At 54.2% G+C, this 14,666-nt stretch overlaps 1 protein-coding gene across 6 annotated transcripts; it reads left to right on the top strand.

Moving 5' to 3' along the window:
* The first annotated feature begins 29 nt into the window (after positions 1–29).
* VRTN (vertebrae development associated) lies at positions 30–14,100 on the top strand. 6 transcript variants are annotated; one of them, XM_027638350.1, is made up of 3 exons: positions 40–122; positions 5,882–6,014; positions 11,460–14,100. In XM_027638350.1, the coding sequence occupies exon 3, from the start codon at positions 11,461–11,463 to the stop codon at positions 13,486–13,488; it is 2,028 nt and encodes a 675-aa protein (XP_027494151.1). In that variant the 5' UTR covers positions 40–122; positions 5,882–6,014; position 11,460; the 3' UTR covers positions 13,489–14,100. The 6 variants fall into 6 exon arrangements, with proteins under 6 accessions (XP_027494155.1, XP_027494151.1, XP_027494152.1 ...); XM_027638351.1 differs by lacking the exon at positions 40–122 and adding an exon at positions 810–835; XM_027638354.1 differs by lacking the exon at positions 5,882–6,014 and having other exon boundaries at positions 30–122.
* The last annotated feature ends 566 nt before the right edge of the window (positions 14,101–14,666 follow it).

Raw genomic sequence — 14,666 nt, 5'->3', positions numbered from 1 at the left:
GTGCAGCGTCACCATAGAGATCCCGCCCGCCAGCACCCCCCCTCCCGCGCGAGACCCGGCGGGAGCGCCCCCTGGCGGGGCACCGCCCTCACCACGGGCACAGCACCCCCTGGCGGTGGCGTGTGAGTTTATGCGGGGAGGGCGAGACCCGAGGCGCCCCCAGGAAAAGGGACCTGGCGGGGGATCCCGGGGCCGTGGGTGCGCTCCCGTCCCGCACCTCCACCCAACCCGCCCCCTCACACAGCCGGCCCATGGCTGCCGGGCACGCTCCAGGGCCGAGCCATAGGCAGGAGGGCTGTAGAAACCAGGCACTAGCCGCTCTTCCCCTGAGGAAGGAGCTGGGCGGGCGCGACCTGCTCCCTCTGGGGATCCCAGAGGCTGAGGGACGGTTCCCCTGGGCAGCGGGTACTGTCCACCTGTCACAGGGGACACAAGAAAGGAGGACCAGTACTGGTTCTGCATGTTTGGCTTATTTTGGGGTCAGCAGTGAAGTTTCAGGTTGCTTCAAAAGGACACACAACTTGTGGTGGCCACTGCAGGGGATTTCTCAAGTGGGGGCCTTGGGATAAGGCAGCGATTCCCACCGTGATGGTGAATGACGGTGTGTGCTCCCCACTCTCCTGCATGAACTGGAGTGGGGCAGCACGAAACCCCAGGCAGAGGGTAGGGAGGGACTTCAAGAAAGCAGCAACGGGCTGTGCCAGTGAATGGACTCTCTCTGGCTTCTCAGTGATCCCAAGTTTCATATAGAAACCAACAATTATTTTTTTCCAGATTTGGGCTGACTTCTGGTTTCATAACCCGGAATTCTGGGTTGTGAAATGTTTCAAAGCAAGTAAGTTTCTGGACAAGTCTGATGATGATAAGCGATGAGGGATCCTATGAGCTTGCATCCCTTTCTTACTCGTGTGTCTCACACCTACCACCCTGTTGATGCCATTTCTTCTGCAGAGCTTTTGGGATTCTGCACATACCCCTTCCCGTACAGCAAGTAGCTTTGTTCTCCCAGTTCCCTGCCTCCCAGCCCTCTTTCTCTTTCCTCATCCTCATCTCCTTCATCTTTGCTCTGCTTCTACCTGCTCAGTGGTCCAGATACTTCAATACACAAAATCAGAGTATATGTACTCAGGGATGAAAGAAGACACATCAATCTGTTTCCTCAGTAAATGGCCCTGTCCCTAAGCGGTGTCCCTTTCTCCTTGTCCTCATCTCCTTCTCTCAGCTCTTTTATTGCATTCACAATGCTATCAGTCATACCTAAAGCTTAAGCTTCAGAGGGCAGAGATCAGCCCTCTGAAAACCTGACCTCAGCGATGACTAATTTTTATGTTAAAAGAATTGGAGTTTTTTTCTCAGCTGTTGCATCAGACCTGGGCGACTGTTGCTCCCAGGCAGTCACATCCTCTCACGGTGCAGTACTGCAGCTGTGGCAATTGTGTGTGTCACCTCTTCAGTACCTACTGGGACTGAACTGACTCCTTTGCTCTCTTGTCCACTTTACGACAAGGGGATATTCCTCCCCTTCCCAACTGATGAAATGACTTCTCAGCACCAAGGGAGACAGAGGATCTGAGATGGCCAGAACTGCCTATCCCAAGCCCTTCCTCCTACCTGTTCCTCCTCCCTGCCCTTTGTTCTGTCCCTGTCACCCCATGACCACCACCTGATAAAGCACAAGTGAGTTCCCTTTAGTGTATCAGCTTCAGGATTTTTCCTGGGAACCCTCCTAAGTCAGCCAAGATCAAGAACAAAAGAGAAGTGCCTTCTCGGTGACTCTCCATCCCCCCTTGGAGGCTGTGCCCTAGACACTCGGTGCTCTCAGCACAGAAACATTTACATCTTTTACAGCACTCAAGCTCTACTTCTCACGTTTCTCCCCCAGCAAACACCATGGCCATTCCAGTGTGTGTGCCTGGGGGCAGGGCTTGGGAAAGGACTGGGGAATCACAACTTGAGCAGGGGTTTATGTTTGCACTGAAGGGCCATATCTCAGCTCCCTGACTAGCTACAGACCCTAGAGAAACCCCTCTGCATTGCTAACCTGTCACTAAAGTGCTATGAATCCAGGGAAGAGAGAGCTGGGCATGGCTTGCTAGGTCCTGGACTCCTTGAGGCAGTGTGAGTGAATTCCTTGTGGTGTTTAAATCCAGCCCCATCTGCTCCTGCTTGCTAGGTGTGAAACATCCCATCCCCCATCCTCCCCTGCCTGCTGTTAGATGCATTTTTGCCCTGTCCTGGACCAGTGAGAAAAGCCAGATCCTCCTGCACCCCCGGACTCACAGCGGTCCCCTCTGTGTTCCCACTTCCCTGTGGTCCCTCTCTGCCTGTTGGCCTGTAGCTGGGATGTAGGGAGAAGCCTGACAAAGCCATTTTTCACTGTCTTTGAGGGGCAAGTGGCTCTGGGTGTTCTCTGAAGGAAGCAGCAGCTGTCTGATCACAGAAACACAAAACTGCACCCTTGACTCTGCAGCTTGCTTTCCCTCTTTCACAGGTCTTTCTTAATGCTGCTGGCTTTGTGTGATGTTGCATAATGAAGCACTGCCAGAAGATTATCCCCTTCCTGGGCTTTCCAAAACTGAATCCACCATTTCCTGCCCATGTTTCCAGTTTCTAATCTCTTCATATGTGCCCATCCTCACTGGAGTTTGCAGCTTCTTCAGTTTGGGATCACCTCCAAGCTTTAGCCCTCTGTCAGAGGAGAGGTAAGGAGAGGTAAGCCTCTGTAAGGGAGAGGTAATGAAGGCTGCCATCCTCAGTTTCAGCTCTGTCTGCATTACAGTATGAAATAAACCAACCAATTTTCAGCTGGACCAGCAACCTGAATCAGTTGAGAGAGTCCCTCACACTCCTGTGCCACCCCAAAGCAAAGGGTGGGAATGGGGAACGGAGGGAGGCAACTAGCAGAGGCCAGGCTCAGCATGGCTTAAACCTCCATGGAGCCACACCATGGGCTCCTGCTGGGATATCTTAATGATTCTGCCTTTTCCTTCTCCACACTCTGTGCCTTAATTAGCCTTTCCCCCTCCTGTGGGCCAAACTGCTCTGCTTTCTTTTCAATCCTCCTTCCTTGTGCTTTGCCTCTAACAGTGTCTTTCTACTGTACACTTCAAAGGCTTTTCTTGTTGCATCTCCCCCATGCTGGCATCGGCTGGTAACACCCCAAAGCAGGCTAGGTCTGCCATGAACTCATAGCCATTGAAATGGCTTGAGGCCCTTTGGATCTGGGTAAGAAGAAGGCATGGGGGATGAGAGGTGAAAAATTTTCATCATTTCACCTATGAGAAGAATTATTAGTAACACAGGAAAAACGAGGGGGAAAGCAGACCCCTCCTCCACCCACCCTCCCCAGTGGAGAGCCCGCTGAGGGCAGAGTGCTTTTATGTGCAAGTGGGAGGGAAGGAGAGTGTTAGGGCTTCAGAGGGAAATGCTTTGATCTTGACTTTGAATCTCCTGCAGTTCCCAGCTCTCCCCCATCCCTGCCACGCATGGCCAGGACCCCAGGATGTGGCCAAGACTCCTGGTCCTTGCTTGGTGCTTTGGTATTGCACTTGGTGCTTCATGTTTAATTTCCTCCTATGTGCCAGGGAGCCTCATGGGGCATCGTGAAACAAGTGCACAGTGCCAAGACCAATTTTAAACCTTCCCTCCAATCTCACAGAGTGGGAAGGAAGAGGGAGGCCAGCTGGACAGAAGCCAGAAGGCAAAACAGTCCTGAGCTGAGCAGAGGTGAATTAGAGATGGGACCTACTGTCAGGGCTCTGGTATCCCAGGGCAAGGGAAAGGCAGACCTAGCTCTCCTGTGCACTCATGATGCATTAGACTGGTCAGTGTTGAACAGCACCCAGAAGATGAACTGGGAGGCAGTCACCATTAGGAGAGGGACACGGTACTCTGGGTGACTCTCAGGAGACAGCACTTAAGTTCCGTGGTCCCACAAGAAGGGATCTTAGGTCAGAGAGAGAACAGCATTGAGGGCTCTGGGTGTTCTTTAAAGGATGGGAAGGAGGCAGCACTGAGGGGTGCTGGAGGAAGGGGAATGACCCTGAGCTCTTAGTCACTTCAAAGGAGGAGGGCAACAGGGTATGGGAGAGACTTAGGGCCTCAGTCTCTTGTCCAAGGTGGGATCTAATGTGTAGGTCAGTTCCCCACTTCCCTTGGGAGATGAAACTCCTGGCTGGGCCTTGCCACCAAACTGTCCTAAAGTTCTGGCCACATACTTCTGCCCACTGTGCCGCCCCTCTATCCTCAGTCACGTGGCTGAAGTCACTCCTGTAAACTGCTCTCACTCACTGAGGTTGATGCACTCCATGTCACTGCCTGCCAGTTCTTACTTCAGCATCACCAAATAGAATTTCTCCTCACATCGTCTCCTATTCAATCACTCCAGCAATATTGCTTTTGGCTGAAAACTTCCTGCAGTTTGTCACCTTCCCTCTCAGTGTGATCTGAGCAGAACTGAATAAAATCCACTGTCTGCTGATGTCCAGCACTGCCCAGGGCATGCACAGACAGAAGGATGCCTAACAGGACCTCTACACAGAGCCCAACAGTCAGTCTCTCTGATCATCACTTTAAGGGCTCCAGCACAGGCATGAGGTAGTGGGTTCAGAGGTGGTTTCAGGTCTGGGAATGAGAAGTACCAGATGGTATGAACCCCAAAACAGGACTTCTGTCATTCACCTTGAACAAGTTACTACAAAAATTGGTGCGCACTCCATGTTTTCCAGTTCCCTGTTGGGTACAATCATACCAGAACCACTTGACATTCCTTTCCCCTAAGACTGGTGGGTATATTGCAAACCTATTTCTGTTGCCAATTCAGACTGCAAGCTCTGTTCATTGCTTTCCTTGTAGAGCAATGCCAGGCATAGGAGAGAAACCCAAGAAAGCCAAGACAGCACACTTAGGACCCTCATGCTCTCATTTCTGTCAGCCCCTCAGCAGTCCCAGCTCCCCTGACTTCTCAGAAGGATGACAGCACTCAGATTCAGATTCTGCAGTGCTCTGGAGGGAGAAAGATGGGAAAAATAGAAGCAAAGTCACCAGCAAGGGCTTTAAGAGGATGGACATGTCAGTTTAGCCCATGTATAGATCATAAGTGGATCATAGATTAGTTTGAGTCAACCTATTCCAATTCCAAAGGTGGTTTTGGCAACTGGCTCACAGTCTGACCTGCCCCAAATGGCATTTGGCTGCCCCAGGTGTTTCAGTCATATCCCATCCTATCTGAATAGTCTCCTCTGGTCCAGCCATGGACAGCTCTGCAGTGGGTAGGCTGCTCTGACTAGGTGGCAGTGGAGGCAGAACTGGGGAACCTTCCTGATGGGGTGCATAACTGAGCGTTTAAATGTCCCCATGTGTGGCACTGTCAAGATTGTCACATTCAGTGACAGAACCAGAGGAAGCCCTACCTTATTATACAAGAACATAGCACTAAGTCCTTGAGACACCCTTCCTCATGAGGTTCAAGTCAACAAGAAGTTTATCTGCTGAACACAGAGGTTGCTCTTGACCTGGAAGAAGACTCCAGGCCCAAACTTGGAGCAGTAAAACCTGCCTTCCAGCAAGGCTAGAAGCATGGTGGCCTGAGACTCCCTGCAGCTGAACATCGCTGCACCTTTTCTGTGTGCCTTGTCTGAGAGAAACTGGGCTGCAGCAGGCAGATTAAAGGACAACAGGTAGAAAAGCTTCTGGCAGCCAGTCTCCATGACCTACCGTCATGCTGAAGCATCCTGCAGCAAAACAGGAAGCAGTCTGGTCCCCCACCTAACTCCTTCAAGGAACAGAAAAATGTTAACTACTTGTTTATAAGCTGGAAGCGTGTGTGTGCAGTCATCTGCATAACAGAACTGCCCAGGCTGTCTCTTTGTGTGTTTTCCAGCTCCTATGTTAATCACTGACCCTGCTGACTCTGGCATTTACCAATGTCTCAATGTCCTGTGAGCACTACTTTACATTTGCAACCAAAGAAGTTAAAAGGATGAAGGATGAGAAAGGAAGCTCAGCAGCTGTGGGTATGAACACCAGCCTGCCGGGTGAGAGGCGGGGTACAGGGGAGGGGTAGAGGAGAAAGAGCTGAGACTTGATGGGTTGATAGCGAGAGTAGAGCTGGCTTTAGAGATACAAAGATTGCTTGAGGGGGAGAAAAGCTCACCAAGGGATGGTTTAGGTCTCTCTTCCTTGCTCTGTAGCTTCTTTGTGTCCATTGAGAGTGACCTCTCTGAACATGAAAGGCTGGAGTTCAGTATCACCTGGGGTGGTGACTCCTAACTGAGGCTGGGAGGACTGTCAAGCAGCCAGTTCACAGCTTCCAGGGAGCCAATTCCTCCTGTCAAACCCTCCTTGCCTGGCATCCCCCTGCGTTCCCAGGCTCAGATGTGAGACCAGAGAAGTGGGAAAAAATGCTCGGGGGTATGTGCTTCTGAGCAGTGAAGGTATGCCTTGATTTGTGCGGCAATGCTTGCTCCTGGACTGATGTGGAAGGAAAAGCAGTAGGAGAGGGAGCTGGGCATATTTACCCTGTTTGAAACGTCTGTGTTTAGTTTCTTCCTGAATTGCACGAGAGTCCCATATGTGGTGATCCTTCATGCCCTCTCATTACCAAATGCTGCAGCAGAAATGAGTGCCAAGGTGAGGTTCCCCAAGGGCGTTGTAGGAAGTCTCTGGCATCAGGAATTACTTTGTGCCCCTCACTGGGTTTGAGGGGGTTGTGGGGAGAGAAAACTACTTGCTGCCTGCAACCAGAGCTACACACACAGGGGACACACCAAGACCAGACAGCAAAGAGCCCAAGTCTTCTCTGTTGACCAAACTCTGACCTCTGTTGTTAAAACGTGCCCTGCCCTCACACCTAAGAGCAGATGGGCTCCTTAGGGTCCTATTTTGGGGTGGTGTAACTTGGGATGAGACAGGTCCCGGAGGAAGCTCTAGGGCTCTGGATGAGTGAAGAGGCTATGGGGTGGAGCTGGTGTTGGCAGCTTAGCTTAGCGATGTTGGAGTGAGGTGCCTGATGCTGTTTGCACAGCCTCACGTGATGCCCGAGGGGCAGGATGAACCCATTGTGAAAGCAGGAGTTAAGGAGGGGGACCTCGGCCCTGAGATTAGGCTGGGGAGACAGTGGGGCAGACATAGTGGGGAAGAAGGCAGCTCCACGGAGGGCCCAGGCATGGGCAGGCAGATGCAAGGCTGTTCAGGAGGTTGCCCAGAACCGAGAACAGGGAAAAGGCTGCTGTCATTTGGGTGCCTCTCACAAATGAGAAAGTTTTGAAGAGCAATACAGCTGATCTTCATTTGCTTTAGGAAGCCGAGGGTCCCACCAGCCGGGCCTTGCTGGGTAAAGGGCATCACTTGGGGAGGGGAAAGGAAAGGCTGTCTCCTAGCTAGCAGGATGGAAGGACTGCAGCCTCCTCAGGAACAAGCAAGGAGTGTGGGCAGACACACATAGAGTGTGCCAACCCTGGGGCTGCAGTGACACCCACACGGGACCTGCCTGCTTCCCGTGGGACACGAGGGGCGCTCCCCACAGGCGCCCAGCGCCCACCCCGCGGCCCCCGTGGGCTCTGCCACCCGCCGTGGGGCTGCAATCCCGGATGGGCTGTGGGGAAGGAGGATGCTGTGCGGCGCAGGGTGCCGGGGCTCGCCGGGGCGCAGCAGGGCAGGGCGGCCTGAGGCGGCGGGCCCTTTAAGCGCGGCAGCGGCGGGACAATGGCCATTATCACTTTAGCTTTGGAAGTGACCCCCAGCCCGCTCCGCTTTCATCTGGGCCGGGGCGGCGGGGATGGCCCGCTTCCTGGCGGGGGAGGGGAGGGCAGGGGCCGGCGGGGAGGGGCGGCCCGGCCCGGCTCGGCCCGGCCCGGCGCCGCACGCGGCTGCACGCTCCCGGGGTCACTGCGGGGCTGGCACCGGGGCGGCCGCGACTCCGCGCCGCTTCCTGCCGCCGCCCTTAAAGGTGTGGGGCGGCTCAGGGCGCGGGTGGGGCGTGACTTGACCCGCGGAGCCAGGTGAGTGCGGAGCTGTGCCGGGCGCCGTCGGGGCTGCGGTTCCGCGCCGTCCCTTCCTAACCCGGGCCCTGAGGGCTGTACCGCCGTGGCGGCACCTTCTCCAGGCAGGCAGGCGTCCTGTCCTGTCCTGCGTCTGTGCTCGGCAGCTGCCCGGGCACCGGCGGCCTCTCCCTCGCTCGGGGGCTGTGCGCCCTTTTGTCTCCCGGCGAGAGGAGCGGCCGCCCGTGCTCCCACTCAGGGTGCGGGGCTGTCCCCGTCCCAGGGCGGCCTCACGGAGCCGCCTCCGCCGCCTTCGGGAGAGGCGAGAGCGGCCGCGGGTGCGCGCTCACGGGTGCCTGGGGCTGGGGGCGGCTGTCAGGCACCGCCCGCACCCCAGCGGTCAGTGCCCCTGCCCGAGGGGCGGCCGAAGCTGGGCTTGGCTGCAGCGCTTCGGCCTAGGTGAAGGTGGGTCCCAGGCTTTTCTCTCTCCCGGCGAGCGATGTTCATGGGCTTCGGTGGACGTGTGGGTATTGGCAGACTGAGCAGGCTGCCCGAGCTGCCAGCGCTACTCACCCACTGAAACTCCCCCGGTGATATTTCAAGCCTAGATAGCTCCTGGAGACTACTGCCTCTGTGCTCCTGCTGTATGGTCAAATGAGAGCCTTTACCGCTGGGGTGCCCTGAGCCCGCGGCTGGGGCTGGGAAGCGAGCCACCTAACCCAGCTGGGCTGGGATGCGTGGACACCCCTGCTCCTGCGAGGTGCCAGTGCTGCCGGACAGCCCGGGCGGCAGCAGCTGAAGTCTCCAAGATTCCTGCTGGTGGGAGCATTTTTTGGAACTGGCTGGGGGAACTCGCACTACTGGATGCCACCAGCCCATCAGTTTAGGTGAGGGAACGTGATCTTCAAGTGTTTCCTTATCTGTTACAATGCAAAAGCAACCAGGTTAGGTAAAACCTCTTTTATCTGCTGCAAAAAGCTGCCTTAGTTACCTCTTGGTGCTGAGGCAGTTTAGTGAGCACTTGTCTGTCGTGTTCAGCTGGCTTCCCTGGGGGTGTGTGGGGAGAAGTGTTCCCTTTGCAGCAGGTCCCCTGTGTTGAGAGCTGCCTGGGTTTGATCTGGCAATGAACCAAGCCCCCCAGCCTGTCTGACTTCTGCTTCTGATTTACCCAAGCCCCACTCCACCATTTCAGCTGTGGGTTTTGCCTTAGGATTGCTCTGGGCAGCAGGAGCTGACAGTGACATTGAAGCTGTGGAGTTGTCACTGAAGAAAAGGCTTAAGTCCTGTGCCCTCAGCTCTCCCTCCCTATGAAGACATAAAGGTCTTTATGTCCTAGGGGCATTTCCCACCCCAAGCTGTAAGGGGGTGGGAAATGCCCCAAGGACATAAAGACCAGGGTTGTTGCTGATGCTCCCTAGCCTGTGTCAGCTCCTCACCCTCTCCAGGGGAAAAAAAGCCTGTCTTGCCTTTCCTGGCTCTGCTGGTGGGACAGTGGCAGGCTGTGGCTGCTGAAAGGGGAAGGAGCGGCTGCTGCAGAGAGAGGTGGCTGGCCCTAAAGGGTTTGACAGGCCCCAGAGAAGGAGGACTTGGGCTTTATCAGCCCTACAGCTCTCCTGAGGGATGCCTTTGCTTCAGCTCCTCAAGCACATATTACCACAGGCTTAGTCAAAATATTTGTAAACTTCTATGAACTTCTCTGAACTTCCAGGAGAATAACAATACACACCTGACCTGAAGTGACAACCCCATACTTCCTCAGACCAGGATTTTAGGACAGTTTATCTTCTCTGCTTCACAGCTGTGTGGATTCTCTTGTGTTTGCCTCTGATAACTGATGCCCCACAGCTGTGGGAGCAGCTGTAAGATGGTTCTGGCCTCTGACATGCAGGAGATCTTGGAGGAATTTGGAGCAGGGGAAGTGTCTGGATATGGTGACTACCTGTAGTCTGACTAAAGGCAAGGGGCAGCAGCAGCAGAGAGGCTCCTTGTGGTGAAGAGCCTGTATGTGTCCATGGGATTCTTTGGTACCTCATTTTGTTTGTGGTTTGGTCATGGGGTATGGTAGATGCTACAGCAATAATAACCATATCTGCAGCAGGGCTGAGAATTGGGAGAGGTCAGGCAGGATATCTGTTTTACTGAGCTCCTGCTTTTCCTGCCTGGCCCTGTTGTTGCCCATCTCCCCACAGAGCTGTGAGTGCATAATGATATCTGTGAAGTGTGAGAAGGTGGGCTCAGGCTGGGATGTGAATTGAGTAGGCTGCAAAGTGATGCCCTACATGTTGGGGGCAGTATGAGAATAAACCTTAGGAGAAAATGGAGGAGATTGTGATTCTTATTTGAGTGTTGTGGTCCTTTGGAGAAAACTGGCTCAAGTGGGAGAGACTGGGCGGGCTGGCGGTGAAAGGATACTCAAGAGGGCTGCACTGATGAAGCTGGACCATAGGCTAAAGAGTGCGCAGCCATCATGAAAGCCCTTGGGAGTGGTGGGGGCAGAGCCATAGAGATGTCTAAAAGCTGGACAAAGAGGAGAAGGCAGATTTGACCTTTTGTATTGCATGAGTGGGAACTGGCATGCAGAGAGAGGGAGGACAGGACTGGGACCAGCTCAGACAGGGAGGAGGGCTCCATACAGCCTCTGAACTACCCACTCAGTGCTCACACTCTGTCTGCACTTTCGGATTGCCTCCTGCCCTGTAGCTCATCTAGTAGAAGCCCTCCTTTTGTGACTTCTGTTTGGCCGGTAGTGTGTGTCTGCTGAGCACCAAGTGACATCTAGTGTCAGCTCAGGCAGCAGTAACTGTGGCTTCGGCTGGCTCTGTCTCTTCCTCCCATCCCAGGTTCTGTTATGGCAGTTTTCAGTGCATGCAAGGGTTGCAGCTGCAGTGCTCCCCTCTGAGGGAGGAGACAAGCTCCTTGCTGCTTCTTCTGTTGAGCTTGAACAGTTTGAACCAGGATCCTCCATATCGGCGTGCAGTGTGGTTCTGTCACAGGTCCCTTCCTGCAGAGGTGACAAATGTTTTCCCTTTGAGAGAAACCCTTCTCTCAGGGTGGTGGTAGGGGAATGGTAAAATGGAAAGGATGGAGGTACTGGTGAGGGAGGTGGGTGTGGGAGTGATGCCAGGCGCAAAGCCAGGCGTGCAGGGGTGGGAGGTGATGTGGCTTCCCACCCCAATGGATGCAGTCACTCCTTAGTTTCACTTGAGACATGTGGAGGATGTGTGCAATGTGTGCTGCCCACAGAGGTCACTGGAGAGCAAGCTGAGCCCATGTCCCTGTCCTAGGTCTGCCTGTGAGGACCCAGGCTTCCTCCTTTTGTCCTTGGGAGTGTGGGTGGAGGGGTGAGCAGTGGCCTTTCCTCTACCTTTTCCCCCATGCTGTTCTTTGGGCAGGAGCTGGACCTGGAGGCCAGGCCCCTGGCAGTCTGTACTGTACACTGTTTTCATCTCTAGTGAATTCTTTCTTTTTGCCATCCTTCAGGATGATCCAGCGGCACCAGCTGGTGCAGTCTGTGCTGCAGGAGCTACAAGAAGCCACTGAATGCTTTGGCCTGGAGGGTCTCACCAGTGCTGCACTGGAGGCGGAGAGGACCCTGTCATCTTTCTCCCTGCCTGGCTATTGTGGGAGTCAGTTCCAAGATGAGCTAGAGGTTGACCGGGTAGCCAGGAGCCTCTATCCTGAGGATGCCCCAAGTAACATGCTGCCTCTCGTTTGCAAAGGTGAGGGAAACCGCCTCTTTGAGGCTGCCAGTGTGCTGCTCTGGGGCAACCCCAGCCTCAGCCTGGAGCTGCAAGTGCGTACCGTCGTGGAGATGCTGCTGCACAAGCAATACTACTTGAATGGCATGATTGATTCCAAAGTGATGCTGCAGGCTGCCCGCTACTCCCTCTGCACTGAAGAGACCCCGGAGATGACCAGCCTTCCCATGGCTATCCTGGAGGCCATCTTCGATGCTGATATCAAAGCTACCTGTTTCCCTGGCACCTTTGCCAACATGTGGCATGTCTATGCCCTTGCCTCAGTACTGCAGTGTAACATCTACTCTATCTATCCCATGAGCAACTTGAAGATCCGTCCCTATTTCAACCGGCTCATCCGGCCCAGAAAGTGTGGCCCGCAAACCTCCACACTCCACATCATGTGGTCAGGGCAGCAGCTCTCTCGGCAGGTCTTCAAAGCGCAGTACTTTGTGGCTGTGGTTGGCCTGGAGGAACTAGAACCCACAGCACCTTCACCAGAGCCTCCTGTCCAGCCCATGAAGACCCTTGAGCTGCTGAACAGTGACCCCCAGCTGACCTATTCTAACCTGCGTGACCGGTACAGCATTACCAAGAGCACCTTCTACCGCTGGAAGCGCCAGTCTCGTGAACACCGGCAGAAAGCGGCTGCCAGGTTTGCAGCTAAACACTTCCTTCAGTCCTGCTTTCAGGAGGGCAATATAATCCCCCTCCAGCACTTCCGACAAATGTTTCCAGAAATCTCCCGATCCACATACTATGCCTGGAAGCATGAGATGCAGAGCATGGTCAATGGTGATGCTTCTGCTCTGTCTGAGGCTCACAGGTTGCGGGAGCTTCACAGGGATGTCCCGAAAAAGGCTGATGTGAATGAGCCAGCTAATTCGCAGGCGAGCTTAAGATCCCAGAGCCCTTCCCTAGACCCCATCCAAGCAGGAATCTTCATGCAGGGAGCCAAATCCTACTTAGAGAAATGCATTTCTATGAACACTCTGGTGCCTTACAGGTGCTTCAAACGCAGCTTCCCTGGCATCTCCAGGTCCACTTACTACAACTGGCGAAGAAAAGCAATCAAGGAGAACCCCAACTTCAAACACCCCCAGTCACCATTGGATAACCAGAAAACTCTACCTATAGGAAAGCCATTCCTGCAGTTGAAGCCAAACAGCATGCCTGTTAGGAAGAGACGGAATGGAGACCGGCCAGTGCCCAGGAGTCTCCTGCAGCTCAAGCCTTCTCTATGCTGGAGAATGCAGTTGCGAGATGTGGCCAGGAGGCAGGTCCAGCAATGGCAGCTGCCATTCTGCAAGTACCGCTTGCGCTACCCATCTCTCTCCTCCACAGCCTACTGGTTTTGGAAGGGCAGTGGCCAGGCTATTGGGCAGCATCGCCTGCCCTGGACTAGCTCCAGCCAGCCATTGAACCGTGTGGCTTCCCTGGTGCCTCCGAGAGTGGAACCAGGCCTCAAGCCCCAGTGCCGAGTGGAGGGAGCCACCAAGCACATAGATAAACCAGTGCCTGCCATCCCGTGCAACACTACCATTTCGGGCTATGCCATGTCAGACCGAGCCAACAGCCGCATGTTTGTGATGGATGTGATTGCCACTGCCCAGTTCAAGGCACAGGCCAAGCTGTTCCTGCAGCAGCGCTTTGAGTCGAAGAACTTCCCAACCTACAAGGAGTTCAGTGCCCGCTTCCCACTCACAGCCCGTTCCACCTATTACATGTGGAAGCGTGCCCTGCATGATGGGCTGACGCTGGTGGATGCCTGAGTGCCAGTTGCCAGCTGGCTTGGCCGCAGCTCCTCTGCTGATGTGCCATTTGGCTCTGTGGTGGGGTGTCTGGGCTGGAGCCTCACTCTAACTTTTGTTCTGGTTTTGTGTTATTTTGTTCCTAGTCTCTGGCTTTATTTTCTGTGTGGTTCAATCAGGTATGCGAGCATTCTCACAGCGCCTATTCCCAGAGACTGGAAGAATGGAAGGAGAAGGCGCTGAGCTGCCCCAAAGGGAGAGGGGCCAGGAAGTTGTTCTCCCTCTTTTTTGCGCTCAGAGGATGAGCAAGGGAGGCAGTAGTGTGTCAGTGTAGCGAGATGCTGCTGGACCTCTTGAGGTGGAGGATGTGAAGACCTCTCTGCCCCGGGCAGTGCCTTGAATGAGTAATGTGGAGGTGCCCAGCATGTCCTCAGTGAGCAGAGTAATGCTGGCTCAGCTGTGGGTGCGGAGGGGCTTGGGGAGTGCTCAGCTTTATGCAAGAAGCATCTTTGCTCTGGGTTCTTCCCAGCTAAGGAGAATAAAAGCTTCACTTGGGGTCAGTGCTGATGCCACTTGGTTTTCTGGCTCTTAATACCTGCCTTGAGTTGTTCTGATCTTTCCTAGAGGAGCAGAGGTTGGTAGAGGAGGACTTGTCTGTGTCCCCACTGTAGTCTGTCTGCTGGGAATGCTAAGTTCAGAATCTGTGTCTTTTGAAGGCTCTGGAGAAGCTGTCCCTGACCTTTCAGTTCTTGTAGCAATAACCTTTTACACAAACCTTTACTTCCTCAGCTGGCAGCTGCCTTACTTTTCTAGGGTCTCTCTTCCCTGGTGCCTGGGAGAAGGCAGAGAGACTGAAACTTCTGTGCCCAGTGTCCTTGCATCCCCTGCGCTGTGCTGCAAGCAACATGGTTTTCTCCTAGCAGCAAGTCTGGGTGCATATACCTCACTTGTAAGAAACCAAAGCAATAAAGATTCTTCTACTCTTAGTCCTGTGTGGTTTCTAACTCATGCTGTGTGATTTCTAGGCAAGGCTTTTCCTTCCCTATCTGCTTTCTAAAACTGTCTTGTGGGCAGGGAGAGACTGTGCACACCTCAGTCCTTGCTTCTGAGAAGGTCCTCTTCTGCTTCTTGGGCCCTGGGGACATCTGCTGCTTGATGGCGCTCTGAAGACCTGGTTGGAGCTGTGGTCTCCCTGGTAA

Source organism: Corapipo altera, unplaced genomic scaffold, assembly GCF_003945725.1.
Source record: "Corapipo altera isolate COAL_440 unplaced genomic scaffold, ASM394572v1 23, whole genome shotgun sequence".
Classification (NCBI taxonomy): domain Eukaryota; kingdom Metazoa; phylum Chordata; class Aves; order Passeriformes; family Pipridae; genus Corapipo; species Corapipo altera.
This window is presented reverse-complemented; position numbering and strand designations above follow the sequence as displayed.